Below are 21,583 nucleotides of genomic sequence, written 5' to 3'. Positions count from 1 at the left end.
GATCTGATTTGAGAAACAAATTTGATTTGCCTGCAGTCTGAACAAAGCCTGAGGTGTTTAATCCCATGTGTATGTACTGGACATACACAGGACGCCAAGACCAGTTTTAATGAGGGAACCCAGAAACCTTATTTTGAAGAACAGTAACTATATGATGAAAGAGCTTATGAAAGAAGCAAAGATGGTGAAGCCACTGAGCCAGCCATGCAATGGGCAGCTGTACCCACCACACCCCTATCACCTACCTGAGGAATAGAACTGTAACCTAAACCCTGATCACTGAACCACCGCTGAGCTCCAGCTTTACCTAAAATAACAAAACCCAACAGACCTGGGAAGAGAAGAGAGGGGAGGGGAGAAAATCATCAGCCTATCAGCCTGATGTGTTCCTCCCCCTCTCTCTGATTCTTAACTGATTTCAGGTGAGAGATCAAACAAACACACCCACAGACCATGTGTGACATGATGTCCAGGGCCTCGGGAAACAGCACTGCCCTAAGATGGTGGAGTAATGGACCCAATCTACAACTTCATCATCATCACTACAGCTTGGCCAACATCACACTTTGCAAGTGAAGTGTGAGACTGACATCGCAAATCCTCTGATAGACTGCATCAGGCTGCTGAATGTAACTATTCTACCAACTTCCGTGGACTACAGCGTGGTCCACATGAGGTTCAGAGGGCGCTATACGCACGTTTTACGTTATATTGATACATTTCCAAACAAAATATAAGACGAGACAACACTGTTTATATCGACAATGAGGGGCGCCACCTCCACTCCACCACTCAGAAATCATTAGGATTTTTAGGCTGAATGGTGATACACATTATATGTTCGTGTTTTTTAGTTGGATGTGGGACATGTGCTCTCCAGATAAAACACACTTGGTGCTGCACTGTTTTCCACTTGTCTCTGTAGTGGAACTATTTAAACTCGATTTGTTGCCCATTCAGAGCCCTGTTTCAGAAAGCAGGATAAGTGAAAACTCTGAGTTTGTTAAGCTTGAGCTGAGGGAAACTCTGGGTTTTCCGTTTCAGAAACACTTCAATTCTGGCTCATTTACTGAAGTAACGGACTCTGTGAAGCAGGTTTTCTTCAACAAACTCTGGGTTTCTCTCTGATGCCTCCCCTCCTGCTGAGCCTGAAGCAGCTGTCTGACACACCGTTTCATTTCCTCATTCATGCAGTCGATATCGAAGCACATATCAAACACATTCATTTGCAGAAGTTTACATCTTTAGAAACATCAAAATCCACGACAGAAATGAGTCCATTATGCTGGGAATATCTTTAACACAAGGGCTTTAATGATCAATCTGTCATCAATGTAAAGACAGAGACATCGTGGATTCATCTCATTCATCTTTAATATACAGTCAATCATTCATCCTCAGCTCAGAATAAGATCATCTGTTCTTCATTTAGCTGATCCCCTGCACTGAAACATTTACTGTACTGTATTACTGTAGTAATCACATTACTGTAGTAATCACTGTTTATAATTTTTATCTGCATAAGACACTGATCAATGAACAATCATTGTAATGTTGTGATTGGTCGCATGATGGAAGATTGCTATCATAGTGAGCATCATGTTACAGGTATGTGTATTTCTGAGTGAAGACGGTGAAAAGACTTTCAATGTAAGTGGGCTGAATGTAGTTTAAAAGTCAGTTTTTCAATACAGGCTGCATATACGCAGTCTTAATGGGTTCTGACAGCATTTCAGTGACTGTGTTTAAATGTACACAGGTTGAAATGTAGTTTCTGAATGCTGATGACCAAGACTTTTAAATCTAAAAAAGTCAGTTAGAAACCCGACACATTTTAAACTGCACATCACCACAATCATTACTAGCTTTACAATAGGTCCATATGTAATATCTGTTTGATCCATATTTTCATGGTCGGTACCTGCCACATGCAGTTTCTCACCATCAAAGGTTTTAATGTAGGCTGATGTACAGTAAGATTTAAGTACTTCATCATTCATTTAGACAATTCCAGTCTGCTAAATGATGAATGAGTGGACTATGCTGGATAAAATTGAATAGTAATAATAGTATCATGGTCTGTATTTACAAGCTATTTCTAGAGCCACTGGATTAAAATGGAGGCTTTGCTCTTTAATTACCCGTTGCCATGGTGAATCAGAGTATCAGAGCTCCATTGATGACGGACATAGAACATACTTTGGTTGAACTAATTCTGGAAACCATCTTTTCAGTTTCATCTCAGGCTCAGTCAACTCAAGAGTTTGTTAAAGCTGCTGTCTGAAAGAGACCCCAGGTCAGTAGACTGATAATACAGCAGGTGTTCACAGTCCCACTGTGTTTTTTAACTTGTGTTGGACATAAAAACCACCACCATGTCTCACTGCACCACTGCTACCACTCACTCTCTACTCTAACTTGTGTCCTCAAATACCACAATGCCCCGGGTTGCTCACTGGTGATCACATTACGATTCCATTATCAAAAGAAAGTAAAAAATATCGCGTGACAAGTACCATGATAAACTGGATTATAATGCCAGGTTGATGGAAAGTACAGCAAGAAGTGTTTTTCTTTGTCGTGTGTTTCAGAATGATCCATTCCAAGTTAAACTAGGAGTTTGAGATGAAATTAAAATAATTATGTCTTTTAGTTTTAAAAAGGAGTAGTTCACTCAACAAAAACATAAATGCAACACTTGTACTTGCTGTCATTTCCCACAAGTTAAAGATGTAAAACTTTTTATGCAGCCAGCCGGCCAATTTAAAATCTGCCAACACACCCGATGTTCAATTAGATTTCAATATCCAATTTTAACAGTCTCCCTATTTTCTTACCAATTGGTAATTTCTCCTGGTAATCTTCTCATTTCATAGAGATACAAATCAAACAGGTGTTTCTCAGTTTCTGTGTGAAATATGTGTTGTGGTACCCGGCAACCCAACCCAGAGGAAGAGGTGAACACGCCACGACCCTGACTACTGTGCTCCACTCGACCCTCCACTCTGCTCCGTCTGCTGCTGAAAATGGATGAAAAATTTCTCAAGAAGGAACAAAATGGCTTCCAAATTTCACTTCACTTGGTGCGAGACCTTCCCCCTTTTGAGACGTCAAATGTAGATGTTGACTCTTGGTCACTTTTTAGACATTTTGTCTGTTTTTTATCAGACTTCTTAAAAGTCATTTTACTTTTACATCCTTTTAGTTATTCTATTAACATGTGGTGTATGTTATGTGTTGAGGGTGGGCCGCTTGCAGATACCCCAGAAAATCTCTATCTTTTTCACAGCGTATTATTGGTATATGTATCTGCACACTCTCACATCAACGTCAATGTGTTGTGTGATGAACCTGCACATTTTGGAGTGGCCTTTTATAGCAACAGACCAAAGCACACCTGTGCAATAATCATGCTGCCTAATGAAGCGTGTCTGTACGTACGGGACGATATGAACATTTTATGTAACAATTGTCCTGTTAAACATAAAATAATCATAAAATAATCTCAAAGTCATCATTATCAGTATCATTAAACTTTAAAATGAAAACTAAAATGTCACTCAAACACACTGGAATCACTTCAACCTCAGATTCAATCAGGAAACCAACACAGGACTGTACGTCAGCCAGTCAAACAGCTTTTTACACTTAACCTATTGTTTATTGACTGAAAAATGATAAATGTGAACATGCCTTGGTTACAATAATGATTCAGGTCTAGCTTTTACACCAACATGCTGCAAAAAACTTCAAAATGTAAACATCTACAATTCTGATGCTGATGATCATGTGATATGAGAGAAGACTACAGAACTGCTACTAAATGGACCTTACGATCATATTAAGCGGTAAATGGAGGCAAGCTTTGCACTGCTAGTAGTTTTCATGCATTGTTTGTGTGTAGAACCTGTAAAAAGATGCTTTACACAAACAATCTGCTGATTTCACTCATTCTAAATATTGCTGGTCTCAAATCATCCGTCCGTCATTTTAAATAGTTAAAAACACTGACATTTCATCCAACACTTCCTGTCACACAGGATGTGTAGAACATAGCTGCTCTAGTGGAAAAGGACTGGTACAGAATCAGTTAATAAGCATGACTGAAAACCAAGCAGGCTCTGGCCAGCCTGAATGTGACCACTGAAGATGGTGGAGTGCATCATGAGGAGAGAGGACATCACATCAGATCTACTGAAGAAATGTCATGAAGGGAGTCAAACAGGTAACAAACTGTCATGAGGTGAGACAACGTCTCTTTTCCACAATCTGACAAAATGTTTCATTCTTAACACAGCTGACAAAAGCTCCATGTAAACAGAGCTCCTTCTTTATTATTACATATTCAGCACATTGTGACCATGCCTAACACATGGCGCAGACACAGCACTCCTGTAGGACTGCTGCTGTCATGGACAGATACGAACTTTACCAGCAAACTCAATTCTGTCCACAGAACAGCTGTGGTACATCCTCAGAACATGTTGAAGGTTTCAAAGTTGGCTGAGAAAAAAAAGTTGGAAAGATGAACTATACAATGCAGCTCTTTGTCTTATGAAATCTATTCAATTATATATTGAATGGCCAAAAGTGCCAGTGGAAAAACCCAAAAAAGGGACCACCATCACGCCTCGATGGATCAGAGCCAAGTCTGATTGTTTCCAGCACATCCCTCAGATGCTCGATCAGATTAGGATCTGGAGGCTTTGGTGGCTTGATCAACACCTTGGGCTCTTTGTTGTGTTCCTCAAGCTACTCCTGAGCAGTTTTTTTGGTGTGTCAGGGGTCATTGTCCTGCTGGGGGGGCCAATGCCATCGGGGAGTGCTGCTGCCATGAGGGTATGTACTTAATCCACAACGGTGTTTGGATGGGTGGTGTGTGTCAAGGACCCAAGGCTTCCCAGCAGAACATTGTAACAAGATGATCAATGTTACCACCTGTCAGTGGTCTTAATGTTGTCTGTGTGTCCGACAAAATACTTTAACATATCAGAAGAGCAAACAGTAAACTTCAGTAACAACATACAGTCTAAAATATGAGCTGTAAACTTCACTGTGAAAACAAACAGGTTTGCACAAAGTGCTGTCCCACTCACACTTACAGTGATGTCACAGGTGGTGCTGATGAACATCTTGGAGGTTTCCGTGGACTTCTGGCAAACAGCAATAACTGCAGTTGTGACACATCAAAGTTTTCTAGATTTATTCATAACATATACACGCCTTGTTTTTTTGGGGTTTTTTTTTAGTAAAAACAGAGCTAAAAATGAATTAAACTGATAAACAAGCAGGAAAGGAGAGTGATGAGAGATCAACAGAGTAGGCTCAATTTTAATTCCCAGCTGGATGTTAAAACTGAGCTTGGACATGATTGACTGTAGGGAATCCACAGAACCAAATGGACCGGTGCAGTGGTCAACAGTGTTTCCCACACATACACTTTTCATGGGCGGCGCCTCTTTTTTTTTTTTTTTATCCCTCTGAGAGAATACACCATCCGTGATCGATTAACTAGGTGACAATTAGCCAGCCCTTGCTCTTCACCTCCCTTCTCCTGTCAGTCACACATGCTCTGCAGACAGAGGAAGAGATGCTCTCTGGTGTTACATCCCTCCTATAAACACACTGATTGTGAAGCCACCTTTCATATCTAATGTTGTTGTTTTGTACAAACTTGTAAGTGCACCTGATTGTTACCATGTCATTTGGTGAACGTTGTTTTGGATCAGCTACATAATTAACAACAAGCTTCCTCCACACATGGCTCACCTGCTGTCATGACAACAGAATCGCAGGTGAAAAATCCAAAACGCAAAGTGTGTTTTTTGGGCAACTTTATAAAACGTATTGCTGGAGGAGAAAGCAGATAAAAGCTCTTTTCGCACAGAGATTCCGCATTATCGCTACAACAAAGGCTCACCTCTACACCGCCAACATAAAGCAGCTCCAGTGTGTCATTTCATACAGTTCACTGAAGACTCGGTCAGGCGTGCTGACAGTCGCAGTGACTTTTCCGTGATTTTATTTTCAATACAAGTTGCCAGAGACAGTAACTACAACAACACAATAGTGGAAGGCAACAAAGACATTGTGAGTTCTAGTTTTTTGCTCTAAATCTTGTCACATAATCACCACCAGTCAACAGCAGGAGCTGCCTGGCTCTCTCTGCCGGGGACAGATGCTGTTTTTCAGGCGGAAGTGTGACGAAAAGTCGGTAGGACAGACAGGATGACACTTTTCCACGTATAAATTTTCCTTGTACACAAGGGATTTTTCCCTCATTTGTAAAATATGCTGAAGACACGACCTGTTACCACTTTACTATTGTTTGGTCCTGTAACGTTGCTTCGTGGGTTGAAGTGTGGGTCATTTCTCTTTATAATTGATGAGTGAAGGATCTGTTTAGCTGTCAGACTGTGAACACCATCAGACGCTTGTCCCGTGCTGCCGGCATTTCCATTCACAGACGTTGATTCGCCTCTGTTGCAGCTTCGTTACTATCTCCGCTGGTGGATCAGAGGTGGAACAAAATTGTCCATCCATTCCGCCCCCGTAACTTTCATACAGACAGAAGATTCCCGCCTTGAAAAGGCAGTGTGAAAGGGGCTAAAGTTGCTGGGAAAGAGAAAATAGAGGCAGAAAAAGAAGGAAAGGCAGGCAGTGTGTGTGCATTAAGGTGGACATTAAAGTAACAGTATGTAATGTAGGCAAACTCTTAAAGCCATTCTGAAGAAAGAAGCTGATTTTCGAATGTTATTCTCAGGCTGTCAAATAGCCAGTCAAGTCGCACCGTTTCATTGGCCAATGCCCTTTCAATATGAATCCACAGACACAGTTTATACGTCACCAGGAGGCCTACAACACTCCAGATTCTCCCTATGTTTGGTAGAACAATAACAGCAAGGGTGGCGTTCCCCTCTGATTCAGAAACATCCAATCAATGTTTTCATTGGCTGTTGCTGTGTTCGCTACTGCCCACCCTCTGTGAGACGTCTCTTTGTCATGACGCCTGCACGCTCACAGACGGACCTGCTCTGATGACAATGAGCTCTCAAGTCACTGAGAGGCTGTTCACAGCTGCATTAACCTGCATCTGAGTGACCACCTGTAATCTGATGTCACTTCCTGCTCTATATGAAATAAATATGTCCATCACTGGGACAAACACACACCATGTTTTTACGCAAAGACAGAAAGAACTGCATGCAGAACATTTGCTGAATTTGCAAGAAAGCCCAAATAATGAAGAATTTGAGACAGCGTTTCACTCCTAACTCAACAAATCAAAGAAGTAGCCCATATTGGCTACTGTTTAGTGTATTTGTAAAATCTGATGTTTATTGTAAATAAAATGGTCATCTTTAGTAGATATAATGTAAATGATTAAATCAGTTGAAACAGTGTTTTAAAAGCTGTTGGGATCTAAGACGCACTTTAGACACAGAAGCAGACAGGCTGGTACAGCAACGCTGCCACACAATGACACTTTTTACAAGGAAACAAACAACTTCATGTTTTTAGTTAATGCTGAATTTACGTGAGGTAGAATTTGCCGTTTTGCAGAGTTGAAGTTTCTCCTCACACAGCATCTCTGTAAGGGAATCTGGTGATATTGTGGTTACTAGTTCAATGCTTAGTTGAAACAGACAACGTGTTCACAAACATCTGCTGCTAACACAGACCGGTTAAGAGAGCATAAAAACATTATTTGTTGATGTGGACAATGCTCGTTGCCAAAAATTCAACAAGTCTTCTGAATGTGCAGGTGTTAACACGAGACTTCATTCCCAAGATCTTGGCCTACGTAGCCAAGGGGTGGAGAAATGCACAGACTGCCGAGCTCCACCTCAGGTGTGTTAGCGAGTTAACTACACAAACATGCTTAATGATTAAAAGTAACCGTTGTCTGCTGATTGTTTATGCATTCAGTCAGAAATGGTTGTTCAGACATTCAGTTTCAGTTTCAGTTTCAGATCGTCCTCTCGTGGAGGATAATTTTAGTACAATACACAAAGTGTTTGGTGGAATTATGGCTTAGCATACATGTAAATCACTGTGGAGTACAACATCCCAATTTGTATGTATGCACATATAACCTATCAGTGTTTTAAAAACTGATGATTTACAGTCTGTGCCTAAAAAATCAGAGAGAAATCCCAGCCTGCTGTTTCACATCATGTGTGATATCAATCTCTTAATCAACCCTAGCTGCCACACAGATTGCACTCATATTCTTCTTCTTAACATTATTATTGTATTGACATTTTATGCCCTTTATTAGATAGTGATAGCAGAGAGATGACAGGAAAAGAGGATGAGAGAAATGTGAGAAAAGGTCCCATGACAGATTTGAACCTGGGATGTTGCAGATCATGGTAAGCGACCCTGACTGCTGTGAATTATTTATGTGAAAAGTTGTGCATGTGTACATGCATTGTCACCAGAAAGGACACAGGGCTGTCAGAGATAATGCATTTTTTAACAGAACAACTTTGCAGTCCAGGAACAAGCACTGCATGGTTGTGGCAAGTTGCAGCTGGTTCGCATAACACAGCACATTGTACAGGCACTACACATCATGAAGAGGGCTGTCACCATGCTCCACATTCATGATTCTACTTGACTTCTAGTTTTAAGGCACTATTTGATGTAAAAAAAAATTTAGCACTGATGGCTATGCCATCACACTGCCAGCACATGGCATCTTCTTTAAAATGAAAGGGGTGTTTCACAACAACTGTTTGACTTTATCCTGGTGTGGTCTGGCAGTTTTAGGTTAGACACATTCAGATGATATTCCACCATCCGCCTTAAGTGATTCAACAATAAACAACAAACGATAGAAATTCAGTTTTTCAAAGACTGAATTTTCTGCCCCGAGTTAACCCTCAAAACAACAAAGGATCTTTCATTGGACATTAAAAATTACTTCAATAACAATAGATAATAATACTGGTCTGTTTTCCAATGAGGTAAGATATGGCCAATGCCAGTCTTTGGCTAATGTCACCTGAACCCAGATTTTGTAAGTCACTGCAAAGAAAATTTACAGGTGACCGCTGACCACATCTACAAACTTAATCCTAGTTCTGTCATTCTTTGCAATGTCATTCCCCATACAAAAAAACACACTTAAAGTACCAACAATGACATGTCTTAAGATAACAGTAAATTCTAGACAAGGGCTGAATTACATATGAAGCATGTCTGGTCTTCAAGCTTTCTCTCAACACATGCTCACATGAATATATGTAATTGTATTATTATAGTTAAAATCACAATGTTTGTTGCCACTTTTGATTTTAAGGTCACAATTTGATTACATTTTTTATTTTAAAAAACGTACACCACTGCTGGCTATGCTGTTATGGTGTGAAGCAGAGATCAATCAACAATTGAGATAAACGACACCAAAGCACAGTGTCAGCAGAGTTTATTTATTAAATTACTTTGGGTACAAACTGTTAGTGTGGCGGAGAGTCTGACGAGATTTACTCACCAACGGGAAATATCTGCAACTTAGGAGCTGAAAGCTAATTCTCTTTAACGTGCCTGAACTCAGCTGTAACAACTCACACCTCTCTGTACTCTGTCCAGCGCTTAGTCCTCACGATGTCACCGGCTAGGAAATAAGAAACACTAAAACTCATTCATCTGTGGACAGGATCCCTATATATGATCATGAGCTACACTGTGTACGACGTCACTAATTTATTGATCTGAAGAAACGACTTGCTGTCCGGTCTGAACGTGGACTGTTGATACTGCATTTGATTTCCATTGTCAAAATTGAAGGCTGATTTTGATCAATTTTCAATTTAAAATCGACATCGTGACACACCTAATATAATTGAATTGTCTTTGTTCATCATGTTATTTCAAAGTGTAACTCATCTGAAATGCATGTTTGATGCTTTCATATCTCATTAATGACACTTTTAGAGCCTTAATTAACTAAATATTACTAATAATGAATATAACTTGATACCTGTTGAGCCACCACAGACCAAAGACAATAACAGCTTGGGTTTACCCGAAGGGGGCAGTTAGTCTGAGGTGTCACTTTGTGTAGATGCTAGCAAAGCAGTTACTTTATGCGACATGAAATAAACAGTGCAGAAACTTCAGATAGATTGGAGCACCATATTTAAGTATATATCTTTACCCGTTATATTTACAGCTGAAAATGACAACAGAAATACACAAGTCTGCAGATTTCACATATCTTCACAGTGCTAATCAACGGCCAGTTTTCTATCCGGAAGTGACTGTTATTGTGAGGGTGACATCACAGTGATTCGGTCTACAGACGTATATTTTGTCAGAGGAGATACCCCATATAAAGCACCCTGAACTTGCCAGTGATGAAAGTGTTAAGATATATTCATATGAGATATAGTTTGAGACAATACCGTTTATACTGATATAGTGTGAAGTTGCACTAAATAACCTGTTTCTTCTGTAAAGCCATGCCAGTCTGTCTCTCTCCTCTCTCACAGTCTATGAAAGCTCCACCTCACTCACTCACAAGTTGTCCTGCAACACAGAGCAGCTTCTCTGTTTAATCAGTCTGTTAATTAGTCTATAGTGAGACACACACAGGTCTGTATGTTGCACATGCGATGCAAAAATCTGTCTGTGACATGATTGAAATGGCCTGTGAGATACAGCGTAGCCTTGGATGTGTGTGAGAAACAGCTGCTTGTTGGTGTGTGAGGTGAATCACAGCACATTGTTGCTTAAACTTGTTAAAGTCTCTCCTGCAAACCCTAACGAGGACCAGGAGAGGGTGGTGTAAGGCAATGTGCCTTTAAAAACTGTCCTGTCCTCTAATAAGTATCGTATAGATATCAGCAATATTGGCCTTATATATTACCTTTTTTGTTGTCAAAGAATGGATTTCAACAATTAAGTGTTAATTATCATTAGTCTTAACAGTCCACATCATATCTATCTTCCACTTCATGCTCTGTGCAAGCTAGAGAGGCAGGACATCAATAACTGTTTGAACGACTTCACTCATGGCGCGAGAATTTATTTTACCACAACAGCAACTGTAATCTATTTGAAAAAATTTAGAATTAGTGTGAACAGCAGCAACACTAATTACTGTAGAACAGGTTACATTTGTGGTCATTTAGTCCACATTTAGACAGTTTACTTCAGCTTGTTGCCTCAAAGCATGCTAGGAAACTCCGCCCACAATAACCCCTAATACACAACATACAGACACACTGTTTGCAAACACAGACACAAAACCAATGTTTTTTTTCATTACATCAGCCAGCATGGCGCTACTCGGTTTGACTTGGCACATCGGCTGGGATTTGCATTTCCATGACAACAGAGCTACCTGCTACAAGGTGTGTCTTTAACTGGTGACGTGCTTGTCTTGTATAGTGGTCAGAGAAGTGGATGTGAAAAGCTCAATTTCCCACAATTCCTCACAACTTAACACGACACATAAGGTTTGAGTGGTAGAGCAAGAGCAAGTGAGCAAGCGGTGAGCGTGTGACGTGCAGCACAGTGGCTGGAGAAGGAGGACAGTTAGCAGAAAGTTTCCAGCTAGCAGTAACATCAATGTACAGTTAAGGCCCATGAGCTGCTTCATCACTGCTGGTGAAAGTGAAGTGGGGAAGCACAAACAACTTGGACCAAGGAGGAAAACAAACGTCTCCCCTGTTCTCTCGACTGCAGACTGGACACACAGCAGGAAAAGACTAACACACAAGGATTCTGTAAGAAGCTATGAAACTACTGAAAGCCTTTAAAAACACCTTCCTCTTAGATCTCCTGCTCCAACATGAGTTAAGTCTCACAACCCGCTTGTTTGAGGGGGGTCAGCAGGAGTTGGCTGCAGTTGCGAGACATCATTGCAGCCCACTTGGAGGCAGGGCGGGCGCACTTTGGCCATACTCCAGAGAATGTCCATCCCGGGCACGGCACGGCACAGCTCAACTTGGCATAGTAAAACTGGCGATGGAAAAGCAAATCGGCGCAGCCAAAAGTGCCAGTGGAAAAGCCCCACAAGTGTGGAATTAAGTCCAGTTATGTGAGACTACCGTCCGGTACATGTCTGACAGCCTCGCCAGGGGCTGACACAGTCCACGGACGTTCATAGAGTCAACTGAGCGGCAGTTTGGAAAGCGTGTTATTATGCTTGTATTTCACATCATTTTTTAAATAATTAACCTGTTAGTTACCGAGCAATGGGTGACGGCTTTTGAAAAGCAAAATTAACCGATAGTGACATCCCGCGTTCAGGGGGAGTCAAACAGAGCTGAAGGGATTCTGTATAAACTTGTGTTTGGTAATGTTGAGGAGCGAGCTAGCTTCCTCTTGGTTTCTGTCACAAACAGTGTAGACTGTGGATGGTCCATGACAGCCAATGATCACCTGGCCAGAAGTATTTGGGTTTTTATGCCAGAGTTAACCCACATGTTAACAACCCATTTAAAATGGACTTGCAGACCCCTCTGGACAGTGGCCCACCTTGGAAACCACTGACACAGACTAACAAAGAAACAAAGATATCTAACACGTGTGTAGTGGTCAAACTTGATAACGGTCGAACCCTGATGGTTCAGAACAGACGGCCTCCTCACAACCTGTCTCTCAGCTCAGTGTCAGCACGCTGCTGCTTCCCGATGCACCTGAAACTTTAGGTCACACTAACAGGCATGGAGCGTGAGCCGATTCACACCCAGAGCAGCCAATCATCAGCCAGGACTCTGACCGTTTGAGTTCAGGCTGAAACAAGTGTTACACATCCATGCAATAAAAACTCAACGTTACCACTCATTGCCAACACATAATGAAGCTGACATACACACACACACCACCACTCTAACACATTATCTAAATACATACAAATCCAGACACAAAAATGATCATCATACAATAACTGACAGCAACAATAACACACTCATTCACACACACAAACAAGAGGAACAAGGAAAAGTTGCACAGTTTTCATCAGTGGAAATGTGTGTGAAAAGTGTGTGTGTGTGTGTGTGTGCGTACACTGACTCTTGTTCTTGCGCAACAGGCCAGAGGTGATCCAGGGTTCCGATTGGACCATCCTGCATGAGGGCACAGTCTTGTCCTCCACGGATGATGACGTGATCACCATGGAAATGCTTGGCAATTGTTCAATCCAGCAGGGAAATACTGTCAGTCAGAACAGTGTGACAGAGGCGTGGAGCTTGTGTGGAGTCAGGTAACTGTCATCAGACGTGTCTTCAATCCCAGAGTTCAATTCAACCGTTTACATCCAACTGAATCAATGAATCTTGAAATGGTGGGAAACCGACCAACCAATCGAAAGGCACCAACTTCTCTGGCTCTTTTTTAAAATTATTTTGTGACTGTGGTTTCTAAGGCAACCAACTGGTGAACAGGCAGCTTGTCTCTCTTAGTAAAAATATAAAGGATGTAATCTCTGTCCTCTGTGGAGTTACACTATAGATTTAGATCTTTCTTTCTACATATATAATCTGTTTCTCTGTGGGTCTAGGGAGTGGGGGAAATATATTATTTGGTTAGTCAGGTTAACTTTTTGTTACATTGGTTTTGGCAGTTTCATGCATTCTTTCTGTGTGCTGGAGGCGTGTGCTGCTCCAGATCGCTGGTGACTGATATTTTAAGTAGTCAAAAGTAGGCCTTTGTTATCGTGTGTTAACAAGTAGCCACTCTGATCGACAGTTTGAGCTAAATGTCCAAGGGGTAAAGGCATAGACTCTTTATACGAGTAGTTCTTCAGACATCTTGGTAGTAATCCAGCACAGGGTTTATGTGATGAGTGTAGCTAGTATTCCCAGGTTCCAAGACTCCATGGTCAGTGTGGTTCCAAGAGTGCTCAGCACTTGTAATCAGCACAACAAGTTAATCCAATTTTCTTTTTCATCAAGACTATGTGTAAAAACAATAACTAGCAGTAACTCAAGTCTGTGCTAACCAGGCTCGCCCAGCATACTGCCAGGTGGGCTGAGCGAGGTAGTGTGACAGAAGGGGTGGAAGAGAAGGAGGCGGAGGGGAGTTGGGTTTCCAGCTGCCTGGTTTTACCCCATCCCTTAGGCCAAAAATAGCTCCAATAACTGGCACTGTGTGGGGAGACTTGTCACTGGACAGAGGACAGTGTAGAGTGATATTATCACTCAGGCTAATCCAGTGAAACACACAACCCTCCACTGGCAACTTCACCCAGCCTTCACAGCCAGAGCTCCACGAACACACTCCGCTTCCTCCACCCGCCTACAGAATAAGGTGGCTGGCCTCTAACAGGGACGAGGAGCCCTCTCAGAAATCCAGACAGTACTGCAGTCCCAGTACACTGTACAGGATGGTTCTGGGACAGCACAAACACATGTAAACAAACCAATCCACCGCAACGTGTTGATTTGACAGAGTCCCACAGAAAGTTTCTCTGACTGGATATCCACACCAACAGGAGAGTGAGCAGGATCAGGGGGATGTAGCTTTACAGGCAGGGACTCTGCTCTCAGCTGCACACCTCCCTCCCTTCAGGGTCAAACTAGTATTATGGGTTAGATGCCAAATGTTTCCGCGTGTTGAAGAAATGACGTGACACAGGACGAGCCGCTGACGGCCTGCATTGTACTTCCAAAGTCGGATATTGTCTGGTTACCAAAGCGCCCCTTGGTCCAGGAAGTCACTGAGATAATCACACGACAGTCAAATCAAAAACAACATCTGAACCGCAGCAAAGCAAAACTTTCGATTCGTCTCGAGGAAAAGTGAAGAAACCAAATCCAGTGAAGTTCCTGAGCTTGCTGTCAAACGCCTCTGGTCGCCTCTTCTTCCGTCTGCTTCCGCCCTTTTCCCCCTCACATCGCTTTAGTCGTCCCTCTCAGAATCGACGGTGATTTTTTTATTCCTTCAAGATGGAAACCTTCATACGGGCGATTTCGACTCATGTTTCTCGCCCGTCTCCCTTCCCGAGCCTCACCGTTAGACGGAATCTGTGCTCCCCGCCCACACGGCTCCCCCACCCTGCCATAGGGACTATACCATGTGCCCGTGGCAGGGGTCGGAGTGGATGTGTCTGGCGCAGCATCACATAGTGCCCGTAAAAGCTGAACAGATACGCATACACAAAAACACACATGCAGACACACAAATCTCACATCAAGCAGCACTCAGACGCTGACTGATTTTATAAAACATTATCAACAAGTGAGCTAGCGGGACGGTAACCTTCCATCTGACCGCATTAGTCTGTTCCAAGCAGACCTCTCCCGTCCTGTCCATTTATAGTAACAGCGGGATATATATACTGGAACTTTATATACACGCATGCATAGACAACCTTTACTTAAACCCTTCAAACTATTTTATGGATAAAGCTCGACAACACGCCTTGAAACACACTTGTGACCACTTCCTCATTACTTTATTCAACTCGTCAGTCTGAAACTTGACAGAATAACATAAGATACAGTGAAAACATTTTCCAAAGGTTTAATTGTCAAGTAAATACAGTTATGTGTTACAGATATATTATGGTCTGCTCATTATGCAGTGTTAATAGAGACCTGAGCCAGAGGGAGGGGGGAGGCCTACATTGATAAACGTCATTAAAAACATAGATTTTCAGTGGACGCAGACTGGAGACACAAACGTTGATTATGGCAGATTTTAGCATTATAACCTTCAACGTGACAAAGCTGTCCTGAAATGAGGTTTTATTATTGCGACCACAGAGCACACAAAGGCTTTGAGAAATGTTTCAACTTCTCTGTGCTGTGATAAACGCAGCTCTACCCTCACTCAGCACAGCAGGCACCCTCTGCGGGCTCTGTTGCTACCCGACGCTTCGGCAGCAGCGATGCAATTGGCTACATAAAGTCCCTTCCCCGGCTGTGACTGGGCAGCGCACGGATCAGTGGGAGGGGCGCTCGGCTTAGTTTCTCAGTGCCTCTTCAAACGGCGCGAGGCAGGAATGACGCGGAAATAGTTTGAAGATGTCAGGTAGAAATGTAAAGGGGGGGAGGAGAGTGGGGGAGGGAGGCAGGGAGGAGGTGGGGAGAGAGTGGGGGAGGAGATACAGCCGGGTAGCGAGCGGTGCAAAAGGCTTCCATAAGCACATGGTCACTGAGTGACTCTCCACAGCTGAGATGTGTGACTTCTTCTCAGGAGCCAGCCAAAGCTAAAAGTTGTTACTGTTGCTATCCGAGCATTCCGGCTAAATCAGGCACAATGCTGCCTGGGAACAGCGCAGCACACACACACACACACACACATACACAGCCAGCAGCTCCTCAAATACAACCCAGTGCACTCACACATGTTGGACACTTCTTTTCACTCATAGTTCACTTTTTAATCTATGCACCTGTCAGTCAGTAATAAAACGTGATGGTGAAATACAAAGGAATGGTCTCCTGGATTCATTTTGGGGACAGGGCTAAAAAAGGTCCTCTCTTGCCCTGACTTGCCATGTACAGAATGGTCAAGTATAATTTAGAAATCTGAAATGTATTTACTTTGGCAAACTGAGCAGGTGTAGTAACTGCACTCTGGCTTTATCATGTCCCTTTGACTCAGGCTTTTCTTGGTAATCTACTCAACCTCCAGGCTCCAGAAACTATGGTACTCCCACACACTGAGAAACAGCTGACACTGGTGTCAACTGGTCACAGCTAAAACAGGATAGCATGGCCTAATAACATGCTGTAATGATAGAGCCTGCATTAACATGAGCCCTGTCAAAAACTAGTAGCAAGTAACAGCAACACAGCAATGTATGCCAACATGCTAATCACACACAGATGTATCTACAGGTGAGCTGAATGCCAAGCTCAGGGTGACTGGGTCTGAGAGGAAGCCAGGGCTATGTCACACACACACACACACACACACTTCCTCAGGAAGGTGAGGGATGGTGCCACATTTGTAGTTACTCTGTATGATTGCCACCGTTGGGACTCCACTTTGATCCAAACAAAACTGAACTTGTGTGTTGAAAAGTTTAAATACAACACTGAGAGCAAATGCCAGTATATTCAATGGAAATGGTGGTCTGTGATCCACAACAGATGCTGATCTGACAACATGGTTTACGGAGAAAAGGATGGCTTGTACCCTAAACTAAACAAGGAAACTCAAAACACATGGAAAGTATGAATGAGGAGGTGTGAGTAGAAACTTTTATGAAACAAAAATGATCTCCCATTCATTGTAATAAAAAAGAAATCGAGTGCATCTCCACCTGCATCACAAAATACATTCCTCACATAAGAAATTAATGTCAATGTTATGTTCACATTTTGGTGTTTTGGAATCGTACATATAGACTTTGGATAGCTCAGTGACTGTTTAGTTGATACAGGCTAAGGCTGCACATTTAATTTTAATATAATCACAATATGGCCAAGTGCAATATTCAAATCACAGGAATCTGCCATTTTTTGAGAAAAGGTAAAACGTGTGACAAATCAGTATTAAAATGAAGTACTGTAGCGCTGCAGAGATTCCCTACTCCACAAATCTTGCTCCACAGATGTAAGAAAACAGGTTTGTTTATTAGAGATCCCAACAAATGTCACATCATCATGATTTTAATTGTTTTTCAGTGAAAATGAAATTGTGTGATAATTCCCACTAATGGTGAATCAAATCCTCAATTCAATATCTGTCAAAATAAGATGTGCTAATCTTCTCATTCAACTCAACTGCAGTTAACGCAAGAATGTGCAGAAAACTTTAGCACCATAGGCATTGTACATGTACATGTACATGTACAGGAACTAGCACTAACACAATAAGAAAGACTCATTTTGTAAGTAGTTCTTCTATCTAACAGACTTTATGGCCTTATGGCAGTGCCTGCTACATCAAGATTAAACATTCTGAATTTGGTGATTTCATGACATTAATGTGCAAATTAAACAAGAAAGTGCAATCCTGGCACTGTTTCCTTTTTTCACCAAATCACATGGAATGTACACAATGTGAATAAATGAATTATTTTGTGCACATAACAGTCTATAAAGCAGCACTCCTGAACAGTTGCAGTGTATTGAGGTGCTACACAAAAAGCTGTGACCTAGAACTGTGTCTGTGCACACTTTGCATTTGAAGACAATTTGACACATTGCTCGCACACAAAACAGGCCATTTGTGCATGCACACTAACTTTATGTCAAGTGTATTTCTCCATGGGCAGGCATGTCATCACATACACAATCAACAGGACACAAGAAGGTAGCTGGACACAGGAAAACAAGGAGATATCACTTCATTCTCCTGTTCATTAGCCTACTGTGTAGCACTGAGCATTACTACTCTCCCTGCTATGCATAGCCCACAATTATTTCAGCTCCACATTTACATACAATGAGCAATAGGTGAACAAGTGTGCGTGTGTGTGTGTGTGTTCTGGGGATGACAGGACATTCATATTGTACCAACACACCACAGCTGACCTACCCAACCGGCCTGTGCTTTCTCTACTCGCTGTAAGAGGGTTTGTTCACTACAATGATTTGAAGGCATTTCAACACAAACTATTAGTGATAGTTTTTGAGATATATGCATAACAGACAAACACTGAAAATAAAATGAAGTGCAACCTGTCTATCTAAAAATCAATGAACTAATATTTTGGAACCTATCAAATGCCTTTATAAGATCATGTATATGTCGACTCAGTGCCCTGTACAGAAATCTGAAGAGTTACCAGTTTCACAGCACGACAGAAATTCTTTAAAATCATAGAATGGGACTTATATTGAAAAGGAACATGTTTTAATGACAACATTTAAATTTAATTTGGATAGTATTTACTTTTACTTTACTTTCTGTAATTTATGTTAATAAATGAATGCACATTGACAAATGTAATTAAAGCTATTATGTGCAGAATGCTGTCACAACATAAATCAGTATTTAAATGTTTTTTTGTTGTGCCTTTACATTTTGTAGCAGTTCTCATACAACAGCTGTTAAAATGTTTTTATTAAAGATGTTTTTATCTCTTCAGATATTCTTGATTGATTTTGGTATTTGATTTTTAAAAAACTAAATAGCTCTAACAGCTTTAAAACCTCATTGAAGCTTTCATTGTGCTTCAGCTTTGTTAGGTGGTGATACAGCACATTGCACTGGCAGAGAGCAGCCTCTGAAATGAGCTGTGGAATCAGATACAGGACTTTCCTTCTCTGTCTGTTGATAGTGCTGAAATGCTAAAACGTGCTACGGCTATATTACTAAATAAGTGAACAAACCTTAGTAATTCCCTTCAAAGAGTTACTGACTGGCTTCCACTAAATTACGTTCAGCTGTACTAACGACCAGACAGCGGAGATTACAACAGCAGTGCAAGGAGGCAAGCAGACTCTGAGACTCACGTGCCTTGCAGCAAAATTCCACCCGGCAACTATACACTGTACCATGGCAACAGCCCTGCCATTGGTCCCCGGTGCGTTTTCAAATGACCAATGGGATGGCCAGCCGCGGGTGATGCTTGTTGCTAGGTAAACATGATGCAGAGGAAAGATAGAGGAGCAGAATTACCATGCTGCTACTGCAGGGTGCTTTCAGCAAGGAGTGGAGGAGCACTTCACACTCGGAGATACCCTTCTCACTTGGCGGTGCCAGAGAGACAAAAACAAAAAGAAGCAGGAATGATACAGGCAGAGAGGAATAAAATACAAGGCTGCTTTAAAGCCAGAGGGAACGCTGCTGCACAAAGGCCATTCATGTACTTTCCATTAAGGAAAGTTATGTTTAAAATCAAATTAGCAATTCATGTGCCACTACATTCTTCGAACAAAATGTAATGATGATTAATTGACAAGCACACTTTCGGTTAAAAAATAATGCAAACTGCTGAATCCACAACACAACTGATGGACCAAGGTTCAAAAATAGTAACCTACTCATGTAAATACATAAAATAAACGTAGCATAAACAAGGACACAAAATTGTTGAAATAATCTCATGTAAAAGGATCATCACAAAATAAATAAGTAAAACGATCAGCCTGGTAGACATCATGATACACAGTTCACTGTATGGTGACTGTATTACCATGGACACTCCTTTGTAGCTTTGTTTGTAATGGTAATAGTTACTTCATTGTCCCTGTCTGAAATCCCACTAACATGCTATGTAGCACACTCAGACAGCATGTGAGCTTCTTCAAAAGTGCCCAAAACCTTGTTATGAAACCTTAGTATGTGAAATGCATAGTTGTTATAGAGAAATATTACAGTATGCCAGCACTGGACACACTGCTCGCACAATGCAATGCAGTAGTAATGACAACAACAACATCATAACACACAATGGAAGACAGTGACCAATAATCATAAGATCTGAATTTGCTAGTTCATTAGTTAATCAAACTGTCACATCATTGTCTGCAGATGAACTGTTGTGGTTGAAATGATAAAGGTGCAATATGTAAAAACTGTAGTTGAAAGCATTAACAAGAAAAACTAAAACTATCAACACAATTTGAAGAAATAACAGTTTTGACATTATGACATTATGTACTGTGTTGCTGAGATATGTACCATAGTTAGCATGCTAACCAGCTAGCCCCAATCCATCCTGGTCCAAAGCTCCCGTGCTGCAGTGTGTAAACACCAACACTCTCCCTGTACTCCATACCCTCAGCCTCGACTGCTAGCTGCATGGCTAACTGAGCTAACTAGCTAACTGTGGCAACAGTTATGAGCAGTTCATTGTTCTGGTGATATGCTGCCCCCTATTTGTTTTTAGTATGAATTCAACATGATGCCAACTCTTACATATTGCACCTTTAACTGAGTTAACTACGGAGCTAGCTAACATTAATTATGAGGCTAGCGTCAGTAACGTTTACGTCATAAAGGAGAGGGGATAGAGGCACAGTCTAACTTACCCTCCTCCATTACATGCTGGATCTCAGGAAGTGACATGATAATTATATGCTGAGCAGGGCATCTTAAAGGATACATACCACAAAAGTATTTATACATATACACATATTAGGTTTGTAGTGCAGAGTAAGTAGATTTGCACACAGCACTTGGGTCTAATTATTGTTTAGGTAAGAAAATGATCCTGGATTTTAGACGGACCAAAAACTATTCAATATTTTGTTTCAATGGTAGGCTTCATTTGTTCTAGATCCTGCCAGAATAGCACCTCCCAGATCAGGACCTGCACCTGTTGGATTGGATCTAGCACCTCCTTTGTCACTATCAGAATCTGGAAATAATGGTGTGTAATATTAAATGTTAAATATTCTGTCATTCATTCTTCCCATTGAGGTTACTCATGTATCGCTTGGTTGCCTTTTTTAGATGCATTTTAAATCTGATTTTGACGAGGGAGCATGGGGTTTCAACATTCGTACGCGTGACATCAATGGATCTTTTAACAACACCTCAGGACTTCTCTAGCTGTGTCTGGCAACAAAAAAAACTTTTCTTTTTAACTGAACCTCTGTTGGACATCTGTTGCCATGTTTGTTACAACCAAAGCAGATATGTTAAGCCAAAACATGATCATATCCTAACCCTAACCACAAGGTTTTTGTGAAAAAACCTAACCAGATCATAAGCACCCCAT

At 41.5% G+C, this 21,583-nt stretch overlaps 1 protein-coding gene across 3 annotated transcripts in view; it reads right to left on the bottom strand.

Moving 5' to 3' along the window:
- dyrk1b (dual-specificity tyrosine-(Y)-phosphorylation regulated kinase 1B) overlaps positions 1 to 21,583 on the bottom strand; it is a 76,173-nt gene that overhangs the window by 30,583 nt on the left and 24,007 nt on the right. Inside the window, exon 1 of one of the 3 annotated variants that reach the window (XM_073486958.1) lies at positions 13,030 to 14,965. The exons of 1 other annotated variant lie outside the window; for it this stretch is intronic. In XM_073486958.1, the coding sequence (XP_073343059.1) occupies positions 13,030 to 13,132 (103 nt within the window). In that variant the 5' untranslated portion in view covers positions 13,133 to 14,965. Of the gene's footprint in view, positions 1 to 13,023; positions 14,966 to 21,583 lie in introns of those variants that run through there. One more of the 3 variants, XM_073486956.1, reaches the window with a different exon arrangement.

The sequence above is a fragment of the Pagrus major genome, chromosome 18 (genome assembly GCF_040436345.1).
Source record: "Pagrus major chromosome 18, Pma_NU_1.0".
NCBI lineage: Eukaryota > Metazoa > Chordata > Actinopteri > Spariformes > Sparidae > Pagrus > Pagrus major.
This window is presented reverse-complemented; position numbering and strand designations above follow the sequence as displayed.